Raw genomic sequence first — 11,648 nt, 5'->3', positions numbered from 1 at the left:
GCGGGGAGCGGGCTCGGTCTCGCCGCCGCAGCGCTCCCAGCGGAGGGGAGACACGGGCCGGGGGGTCCCCGCTGCGAGGACGAGGCGCTCGCTGCTCCCCGACGGGGCTCCGGGAGCCGCCGCGCTGCGGCGCGGGGCCCGGCGGAGGGCTGGGAGGAGCGGCTCCTGGGGAGCCGTGCGGCGCACCTCGTTTGCATGATAAAGGAGGGAGGTGAAGGATGCTCCGCAGCTGTAATTGTGCATGGCAAAATAGTAATTAAATCCTTTGTAATTAATTAGTAGCTAAGTAAACCCGTCGGCACAGATAAGAGCCGAAGCGTATCTATTAGCCGGGTTGTTCTCCCCGAAGCGCGGATAGTTTTTAGCCCGCTGCGCTGAGGGCAGCCCCGGGGCCGGGCGGGCGAGGGGCCGCGGGTGCGGAGCGGTGCCGGTGCCCCGCCGCCTGCTGGCGGCAGCGTCCCCAGCGCCGCGCCGGGGAGCAGGGCCGGAGCGGCGGTACCGCCGGCTGCGCGCCCCGGGGTCCCCCCGGAAAGGAGCCCGCTTCTGAGCCAGGTGCTGAGCACGTAAGGAGTAGCCTCAGCTGAGCGGGCGACACCTTTATTTGACAAAGTCCTGCTTTTGCTGAGCTGTTATGTAGTTTGGAACAGCAACACGTGAAGAGGGAAAGATAAGGAAGGTTTCTGGCACGTGTCGATTGTTTTCGTTTGGGTTTTTTAATATTATTACTATTATTATTGTAAGCAAAATTCTCTCTGTTCCAGGTTTGGGTTTGCAAATACAGTGCTACCAGTGTGAGGAGTTCCAGCTAAATAATGACTGCTCTGCTCCAGAGTTCATCGTGAATTGTACAGTGAATGTTCAAGATATGTGTCAGAAAGAAGTAATGGAAAAAAGTTTTGGTAAGAATTTAGTAATTATACTTCTGTTTAGTGGTGTTGGATAGCATTTGTTGCTTTTGGCTCCACCCATGCACAGTCTTCAGCTACAGACGAACCTGGCATTCCTACCCTGAGGGAGCAGATTCAATTTCTTATTCTTCTGAGTGACTTTGCAACTCAACAAAGTTAAATCATTTTCCTTTGAAACTGGTGTAAAAACTGAAGGATGCAAGCCAAGTGTTGATAAAGCTGTTAATATACATCTTGCGGGTCCCAGATTTAGTTTCTCAGCACTGGGAAATTAATAACAACAAGTTAGTTTAATCTCATTATAGTTAATTACATGGGCTTTTTCCCCAAGAGATGGAAGAGCATTAAATTAGTAATTCCCTCCTTTCTTTTATTTACTCTAGCAATTCATATACTCTGAGGGTTCATCTTAAGAGAAGGAAGTGTAGTCATCTTTGCTTTCATCCATAAAAGAAAATACCAAGCAAAAGGGAGAGAGGGATAAAAAGAACATTTAGGGGAGTTTGGGAGGGGGAGGAGTGCACAAATGGATCTATTTGCCATACTCATTTTCTAAGTCTAAGAGGGCTTTTCCCTTACTGTAATTAATATTAAGTTAGCATATTTGGAGATAAATGTGTTCAAGAGGAAACTAGCTGTGATTCTGCATCTTGCCTCCGTTGTCTTTTGAGCTGTGTTATAAATTGCTTTTTTTTGTTCAGCATCATGGAAGGCATTTGACATTTAGAGAGAACTGTCTCGGTTTTTAGACCACCACGTTGCTCCATAGCCATCTACGTGAGTAGAAGACTACAGCTTTATTAGGGACTTCAGGGCTGGACGGGGTGGCAGGGAAGTGGGTGTGTGGGAGTTGGAGTTTGTGCAGCATCCTGCTGTTACTGCAGACAGCCATTAAGACGCTAGCATTAAAAGGGGCGAGCGAGCAGTAACTCACCAGCGTGCCTCAACATAGGCATGGACCTCTGTACCAAGCGGTAGGCTTCAGGAGCAGAGGGCAGGTTGGGACTTCAGAACCCTGATTTAAGGGGAGGCTGCTTTCTGGGATTGCCCATCTTGCAGCTGAGGGCAGTGCTCTAGAGCATGGAGTTTACTGATGTAAAGGACTGTTACGCTGTCAATATAAGTCAAGCTGTAGTCTGTCCTTTCTCAGTGAGCCCTTCAGTAACAGCAGGATCCCTCTCTACCTAGCAAATGTGTGCAGCCATCCATCTTGAACAGTAACATTGGTTCTTTGCATTAGGAAACTATTCATTAGTGTTTTCAAAGTGCTTATCAATCAGCTAGTTCGGATTGTGCTGGTAGTTTCAGACCACTACGCTATGAATCGTAGATAAATAATAACAATTGTTACCTATTGAAAGTAGCTGAACTGCTGGCACTTTGTTTCATCCTAGGTAATGCCATCCACAGTGACTGTATTTCTGTAAAATATTTAGAAGCTCTCCAGTGTAGAGAAAAAAGCTATATGTTTAAAGGAAAATTAGTCTCTCTTAAGCTATGTATTACTGGAGTATTTTATTTCAAGTTTAGTTGAAAAGGGTGGTGGGATGAGAGGTACTTACGGCCTGCAAGCTACTTTTAAAGTCCAGGCATCTCTCAAAGGATGTTTGAAGGCTTTGCTGTCTGCACACCACAGCTTCTATAGTACTTTTAATAGGTTTGAACGGATGCTTTGGCGATTTGAAGGGCTGTAAACATGGTATATAGACATAGACAAAAAAGTCAGTTCTCATTTAGTTCTTAACAGTTGTTTGGTGTGGCTCGTTTGTTGTTTGTGGGTTTGGGGTTTTTTTTAACATCTTCCCTGGTTCCTTCATGTTTTCATTTCAATACAACCTCAGACTGTATCAGCCTTCCAGAAACGTATCTGTAAGCTTCCCTTCAGGTGAGTGTTAGGAAAGTGTTTTCAGCCAAGTAAGCCCCTCACAGATTAAAGTGCAAGTCTTCTGGGTAGGTGGGCTTGCACATGTGCATGCACGCACCCGCAGATATGTTAAGAGACAGCCACTTGGGTGCTGCGTGTGTAGGGTGGGATAGTCAGTTGTGCATCTCTACTCAGACTAGCAGGCAAGGCTGCAGTCTGGTCAGTGTGACTGTGGCACATTGAAAATGTAAATTGGAACTGTTTTAATAGATTTGAGACCTACGTTGATGCAGAATTTGTCCTTACTCCTATGAAGAAATTGCTTTGCAATACAGTAAATAAGGAGCTCTTAAAAGAAACTTCTAGGTTTTTTCTGTGCAATTTTATATCATCTCTGAGCAGATCCTTGAATTTTCCCTTTAGGAGGTAACTAGCATGCTGTGCATAGCAGGTACCACTGTTCTATTTTATTTAATTTACTTCTATAAATGCAGTTCTTATTAATTTTAAGCTTAGAGATTGTAAATTTTACCTAGTGAATAAATTCAAGTTTTTAACCTATTTCAAATTGAGTGAAACTTACATTGCAAGCTTAGTTTCTGTTATCCTCAGTCAATTCTAGAGAGGATTGGTTGTAAAACAGAGATGATTCAGTTCATCATCCTTTATTGTTTTTTTCCTAATTGATATTTAAATGTGTGTAATATAAATGCCTTAGTCTTCCAAGTTTTTAATAATTCATTCTACTTCTACCAGTATATTTCATAACTTGATTCTTTTGGTTGTTGCTATTAAACGGAAAGCTGAATTGTTTCAAATATTGATTTTAATTTATAATAGACTTGAGTTTGAATTTTTAACCCAGAATATGAAAGATGTGAATTTGCATTTATTTGACAGCACAATCTCATAATGAGAATTTTTCCTCTTGACTAGATACAGTCAAAGGAGTATAATGCAATTTTTTTAGACTAACCCATTTTCGTCCTTAATAAAATACAGCTGTGTCAGTGAGCAAAATGTTACAAGTTCTCCTAAACCTTATTTAAAAGTTAAATGCAATATTTTGAGATAAAGTTCATGGTCTGAATCAGTAACCTATTGATGTAGTCACCCTTCCTTTGCAGCACGCATTAATCTGTGTGTGTGTTTTGCTATCAAGGAGGTCACTGACTTACATTCTGTGGTGTGCCTACAATATAGTCCCCAGCATGTAGAGAGTGACTTTTTTTCTTACGTATTTGTTAGTGTTCATTGAGTTGTGCGATGACAGCTCTATGGCTCAGCTTTCTTTCTGTATTAAACTTTCTATGAACAACGCAGTGGAGAACTACAACTCTGTGCGGTTTTTTTCATTTATGTTGTAAATAGTTCCTTATGCCTGATCATAGTTAAACAAACCACTCCTCTTCAGTTGCTATAAAATTAGGATTAGTGCTTTAAATGTCACTGTGTTCTCTCAGAACATTATCTCAATTTCTGGAGAGGCAATCTTAGGAAGTACTTTTTGGCTTCAAGTGAGACATAACAGCAGCATAGGCATGTTCCTAACCCAGAGCTTAAAAAGTGGCTGTTACTGCGACAGCCTCTGATGTGAGTAGCTAAGAATGCGGGTATTAGTCACTAATATTTTGAATTAGATTGGTAGTCGTGTTAACTCAGCTGTTTGTAGTATCGGGTAGAAATCTGCTCCATTGCACAACTTAAAATGAATTGAGAATTGAGCAGTAACTGATTAAGTGATTATGTGGAACTAGTATAATTCTGCCTCCCCTGCAAACACGCACTTTGCTATGGCAGTTTATATTTCAGTTGCACTTTGGGGATCTGTCAGCATACAGAATTGGAGAGTTTGTCAAGTAAATGACAAAATATTTTTTTTACTTTAAGCAGAGTTGTATTTAAAAATTTTGCTAGAACAAGTTTTATGCAGTTACGTTAACATTCTGTTCCAGTGGGAGATACAAACAGACAAGACTATTTTGCCTGTGATGCAAATCTTACAAGCTAATTTATTAATTTAATCTTAAAAAAAAAAAAATCAGTGCTTTCTTCCTTAAGAGGGAAGAATGGTGAGAATGGGAAGTGGCATTGAAGACTACACCAAGTAATTTTTGTCCCATAGAAATTAACGTAAAGGATACGTTTCTAGTGCATTCTTCAACTGGATAAGCAGGTGTTTGAAAACTGTGTAGGTGAAATGTTTGACAAAGGATCAAAGTTCTAGCTTATAATAATTCCACTTGCAGATACTTTGTGGAAATACCCATGGCAGATTTCCCTCTCCCACTTGCCTCTTTCCTCCCTATCTATGAGCTTTTAACTTAGAACTGTCAGTGTTCCTTCGTTTTCAGAAAATATGTAGGATCAAAGAAATCCCACAGTATATTGGGATCAGATGCAACATCTTGATGATATGTAGATAAGTATATAATGTATATATGCTTTTATACATATATCATAGGAAACATACTAATAATGAAGCTTACGTTTTACTGAAGGCAAGAGCTATCTGAGTGTGAGGCTGATCTAAAACCTACTTAAGGCAAAATGAAACTCGCAATGTGAATAGATCAGAAAGGAATAAAGCATGAAGGATGAGACAATCAGCCCAGAAAGGTAGCCACTCTAAATATCTCAGAACTCTCTGTAAGTAACCCTGCCCATGTGCATGTTTTGAACAATATACCTTGTGCGCTAACATAGTTGGGAATGTACTTTTACAAACTTTTACTTTTGCAAGGAAAAAAAAAAGATCCACAGTAGCAGGACTGATACTTGAAAATGTCTGTCTATATAAAACTAAGATTGTGTATGAATTTTCCTTTGCAAGTGAACTGGGAAACAACCTCATTATTTCTCTTAATCTGCAATAAGAAACTTCTCTTACTTGTTGGTTTACAATGGTCCTTTTAATGTATTTACATAGTATATAATCCTGCAGTGTAATTAAAGCAATTGCTGTGATTGTGTGCTTAAAAGTTGTGCATGGGAACATCATGAACAACATCATCATCTCACTGTTGAATTATAGTTCTATTTATTTATTTAACTTGGTATTGGTTTCCCAGTCATTTGCTTTATCAGGCAGAGGAAAACAGTATTTAAGTTGTGTGATGAGTTGGCCAATAGTAAATTCTTTACCTGTGATTATTAATTTTTTTATCTTACTGTGTTGCTGCCATGATTAAGTTGCTTCGTGTATGGCTGTTAAGGATTACAGAAGCACATACTTTTTTTCTGTTTTCATGTATAGTATCCACTAGTACTAATACTAATTGCATACTCGTATCAAGGGAAAATTATACTCTGGTGTACATTTATTGACAAAATGATTAAAACAGCAAACAAAGTTTAATGTCTTCAGAGTCACTGCAGGCATTAAAGTTTTATAGGTAATAACTGCATCCCCAGTATCTGTTTAGAAACACTAAGAAACATTCACTGAGCTGGGGGTGGATTTTTTTTATTTTTATTTTCTTCCACGCTGTCTCTTTTGGTCAAAGCATATCAACATAACTCAAAAGAACTTTTGATTTTATTTTATTTTTTAATCAAAGTAAAGCATAATATAATAAATCTTTACTGACAATTTAAAAAAAAAAAAACTTGGCCTGGGGCAGTTGTTACCTATAACATTATATCCCATGCTACCAGGTGCCCAATGAAATGAAGACACAGTAACCAATATTGGAAACATGCAGTTCATTTTTGATGCTGAATAAAAGACTTACAGTATACGTTGTTAATTTGCACTGTGTGCTGAAAACTTGGAGCTGCGGATATATTACTCTTCAGAAACACTTTTTCAGATGCCAAAGCTGTTTTGTTACTAGTAAATTCCTTCCAATCCTTGGGTTGTTGTTCAGAAAACTTCCAGCCACATAGGGGATGAACGGAACTAAGGGCGTCAGCTAAGGAGAAATTACAGACAGTATGCAGTAGATGCTGTTCTGACTGCCTTTAAATATAGGAAAGCAACAGTGGAGTTAACAGTTGAAGCAGTTTATGACCTGAAAGTCATGACAAAGATCCAAGTGATGAAGGGCTGTATTATTTTAAGGAAGTTGTGGTGTCTGGTCCAGTGGATTTCATTTTTCACAGGACATGGACAATAGCTTTTTATGTTATTTTATTTCTCAGACTTGTATGAAAGGTATACAAATGAATTTTGTGAGGATACAGTGCCCACAGCCTGGTGTCTCTTAAACCTCCTTTAAGAGTTTCCTGTTGCATTTCACACACAAATGAGTCTGTGTTTCCAAAAACTTCTTGTGGCCTGACCCTGTCACTTGTCTTAGCTCCCGGTGACCATATCAAAACATTGGCAAATGTGTTTTAATTAATCCAAACTGTTTTCATTTCCATTTTTCCTTTGTAGTCTGGATATTTTTTTTCTGAAAACTTGATATAACCTGTTTTGCCAAATTACCAATGAGTCCCTGAATGTGGAAAAAGTAATATAAAAACCAGGCAAATCCTACTCTGAAGTTGAACAGGCTGTAAAACTGTAAGCATGAAAATAGCTAAAGATATAAAAGCTGAATGGATTTCAAAGATACTGGCATGCAAGTGTAAACATGTGAGCCATTCCATTGAAATTGCTAAGGACATTAATTAGTAGGATGCAACAAGACTATTCACGTGTAAAATTATTTATGGGACTTACTGCAAGGGTGTAGCATTTTAATGTTTGTAAAGGCATAAGGACTGTGGCTTCCCAGTTCATTTCGGCAGATAAGATTGTCAAGAAAAATGCTCATGCAGGATTCTGAAAATTAAGTCCAAGTTCACCTCTCTTGCTAGAAGATCAAGTATATTTAGATCTTGATACCTTTGTCTCAGGAAGGCACAGATGATGGAAGGCTCTGAGCCAGCTTTGAAAGATTGTATGTTTTAGTGCTTGACTGTAAGTCTACGTTAGTGAGCAGAGGAACAAATAAGGACAGTAGAAAACAAAAGAATTAGATATGCAGGTGAGAGCTGAGCTTTGACTTCTGGTTTGTAGCCTCCTGTGGCTTTAAAAAAAAATTTGATAATACCACCATTAGCAGCTGTACTTAACTTTCCCAGCCTATGCATTTTTAAGCAGTTTAATGCCTTGCGTCTGCTTTGTGATGCTGCAAGCAGTGACAAAGACTACTTTGTGCTGTTATTTATGTTATTAACAATGCAGTTTTGAGTCATATTTCGAGTACCAGAATTAGAAGGCATGACTTAAAAAGAGATATCACGGTACTCCAAACCCTTGTCCTCTGTCGGTCAACAATTGTCCAGTTTTCTTCTGAGATGTTTTAATTTCTACAACATGTCATGTCAGTTAGGATCAGAAGGAGAGTGCGGAGACCAGTCTTTCATTGTCAAAAGGCTCCTATTAGTTTCTGCAAAAAAGTGCAACTTTTTAAAAGTGCCACATGTATGAAGGAGTTGTGATGATAATGAGTAAGTTTTCACAGAAAATTATGATGAAAATATGCTAGTTCAACCAGGTAGGGTTGGGGAGGGGCGTATTTTGGTTTTGTTTGTTTGTTTTTTACAGAACTGTATACTCTGTAAGAGCCTAATGGCATGAATATGTGTATTGGGTTTGTGTGGCAAGGTTTTGGTAGTGGCAGGGCTACAGAGGTGGCTTCTGTGGGAAGGTGCCAGAAGTTTCCCCCATGTCTGACAGAGCCAATGCCAGCTGGCTCCAAGTTGGACCCACCGCTGGCCAAGGCCGAGCCCATCAGTGACAGTGGTAGTGCCTCTGGGAGAACAAATTTAAGAAGGGGGGGCGGGGGAACTGCGCAACAGCAATTGCAGCCAGAGAGAAGAGTGAGAACATGTGAGAGGAAGACCTCTGCAGACCCCCAGGTCAGTGAAGAAGGAGGGGAAGACCATGGTGAGGCAGGCTGTCTCCCTGCAGCCCAGGGAGGTCCACGGTGGAGCAGATCTCCACCTGCAGCCCAGGGAGGACCCCACACTGGAACAGGGGGATGCCTGAAGGAGGCTGTGACCCCATGGGAAGCCCACGCTGGAGCAGGCTCCTGGCAGCACCTGCGGCCCCATGGAGAGAGGAGCCCAGGCTGGAGCAGGTTTTCTGGCAGGACTTGTGACCCCACGGGGGACCCACACTGGAGCAGTCTGTGCCTGAAGGACTGCAGCCCATGGGAAGGACCCACATTGGAGAAGTTCGTGAAGGACTGTCTCTCATGGGAGGGACGCCACGCTGGAGCAGGGGAAGCATGTGAGGAGTCCTGCCCCTGAGGAGGAAGGAGCAGCAGAGACAACGTGTGATGAACTGACCCCAACCCCCATTCCCTGTCCCCCTGCACTGCTGGAGGGGAGGAGGGAGAGAAAATCGTGAGTGCAGCTGTGCTCGGGAAGAAGGGAGGGGTGGGGGGAAGGTGGTTTAAGATTAGTTTTTATTTCTTATTACCCTACTGTGGTTGATTGGCGGTAAATTAAGTTAATTTTCCCCAAGTCAAGTCTGTTTTGCCTGTGACGGTAATTGGTGAGTGATCTCTCCCTGTCCTTATCTCAACCCACGAGCCCTTTGTTATATTTTCTCTCCCCTGTACACCTGATAGGGGGAGTGATAGAGCAGCTTTGGTGGGCACCTGGCCTGCAGTCAGGGTCAACCCACCACAATATGCTTTTATCTTGTCTACTGAATGCATCAAAGGGAGGGGGGGTCAGGATGAAATAGCTGCAGTCTTAAAACACGGGATTAAAAATCTGGAAGTGTGTGACGTAGCTTTGCAATAGATTTCAAGTACTTAATTTCAGTGCCTCAGCTTTTTCATCTGGAAAACACTGATCTTGGTTGCTTACAGTATTTAATTAGCTGTTTATAAGGCAATTAGTAAATTTCATGATAAAATTTCTGGCAAGGTACAAATTACTTAAATTACTCATGAGCTCCAGAGTGAACATTGAAAAGACAAGGATAGGAAGAGTTAGTGTAAAATGAAACACAGAGGACATGGTTGGATATGGTTATATTTTACACTGGCTTAAACTGTTTATTTAACACTGCATTTACAATCCTAGATGAAAGGATTTGTGTTGCGGAAGCTCAATTCATATTTTAAACCAATAAAAACATGATCTGACTAAACCCACAACTGTTTGGGGAAGCACAATGTCAGAAGAATAATTGCTTTTCAACATTTAGTCACCTTCTAAGATATTTAGGACCTTATTAGATAAAATACTTACCACTTTCTCTAGAAGACAAAGCAAATCACAATAGGACCTTTGGCAGTCTGTCACTGTATGAGGTATGTGAACAGGTACTAGCTAAGGAATAGACAGTTATCGTAGCAAAACCACTGAAGCCATAAAAAGATGGGCATAAAACCTAATAAGGAAACTAGAAAACATAATTTAGAAACCTATTTGTGTGTAGTCTGAACCCAATTTTGAACATTACTGATACACTAAAATCCAGAAATAGTCACGTGTATATTTTATGTTCCTCAGAAAGGGAAATGTTTACGTGTTTTTCTTGCACTAGTATAAGTTCTCATTTTAGATTTCAGCAGACATCACAAAAGAGCTTTTGTAACTCCTACTGGGTACTGAATTTCACTTAAGTGGAGGGTAAGCCAAGTGACAGTTTAGGGCAAGAAATAAAGGGTGAAATATATAATCGAAATCACAAAGCAAGCATGGATAGGCAGACAGGACATCAAGTCTAAACACAACAAGAAGGAAAACTTGCAGATTCACTCAGACCAGAAAATAGAAAGTTTCAGTGAAATAAGATAATTGGAGCTATTCAGGATGTTAAAACAAAGGGGGAGTATCAGTTCATAAACATGGTCCTCGGGCTTGTCTTTATGAACAACAACATTAAGAGAACACCCAAGACACATCACATACAAATCATGAAAGTATGCTAACGCTAGAGCTAGGACAACTTTTGGGGGCTTCTCGCAGGTTGTGTGTGCCACAATATGGATTGTCCACTGTTGGCCAGTTTGCTGCCTTTTGCTTGAGGAGATGGGAAAGATTAAGCACCAAATCTAAAAGAGTTGAGTGGAGAAATTCTGCCAAAGTTGTAACAGCACACCTCAACACTTAGAATCATAGAATCATTTAGGTTGGAAAAGACCTTCAAGATCATCGAGTCCAACCATCATCCATGCCCACTAAACCATGTCCTGAAGTACCCCATCTACTCGGTTTTTTAATACCTCCAGGAATGGCGACTCAACCACTTCCCTGGGCAGCCCATTCCAATGTCTGACAACCCTCTCAGTAAAAAAATTTTTCCTAATATCTAACCTAAATCTCCCTTGCCTCAACTTGAGGCCATTTCCTCTTGTCCTATCTCCAGCCACCTGACAGAAGAGACTAGCGCTCACCTCACTACAACCCCCCTTCAGGTAGTTGTAGAGAGCAGTAAGGTCTCCCCTCAGCCTCCTCTTCTCTAGACTAAACAGCCCCAGTTCCCTCAGCTGCTCCTCATAAGACTTGTGCTCCAGGCCCCTCACCAGCTTGGTTGTCCTTCTCTGGACACACTCCAGCACCTCAATGTCTTTCCTGTAGTGAGGGGCCCAAAACTGAACACAGGACTCAAGGTGCGGCCTCACCAGTGCCGAGTACAGGGGAACAATCACCTCCCTGCTCATCCTGGCCACACTGTTTCTGATACAGGCTAGGGTGCTGTTGGCCGCCTTGGCCACCTGGGCACACTGCTGGCTCATATTCAGCCGGCTGTCAACCAGCACCCCCAGGTCTTTCTCTGCCGGGCAGCTTTCCAGCCACTCTTCCCCAAGCCTGTAGCGCTGCATGGGGTTGCTGTGACCGAAGTGGAGGACCCAGCACTTCGCCTTGTTGAACTTCATAAAATTGGCCTCAGCCCATCAATCCAGCCTGTCCAGATCTCT

At 41.6% G+C, this 11,648-nt stretch overlaps 1 protein-coding gene across 1 annotated transcript in view; it reads left to right on the top strand.

Annotated features, from left to right (window-relative positions):
* LYPD1 (LY6/PLAUR domain containing 1) overlaps positions 1-11,648 on the top strand; it is a 22,626-nt gene that overhangs the window by 1,859 nt on the left and 9,119 nt on the right. Inside the window, exon 3 of the mRNA XM_010575224.1 lies at positions 742-899. Coding sequence (XP_010573526.1) covers positions 742-899 — 158 coding nt within the window. The remainder of the gene's footprint in view (positions 1-741; positions 900-11,648) is intronic.

Source organism: Haliaeetus leucocephalus, unplaced genomic scaffold (genome assembly GCF_000737465.1).
Source record: "Haliaeetus leucocephalus isolate CR32 unplaced genomic scaffold, Haliaeetus_leucocephalus-4.0 Scaffold451, whole genome shotgun sequence".
Taxonomy (NCBI): domain Eukaryota; kingdom Metazoa; phylum Chordata; class Aves; order Accipitriformes; family Accipitridae; genus Haliaeetus; species Haliaeetus leucocephalus.
Note: the sequence above shows the minus strand (reverse complement) of the source record. Positions and strands in the feature narration are given on the sequence as shown.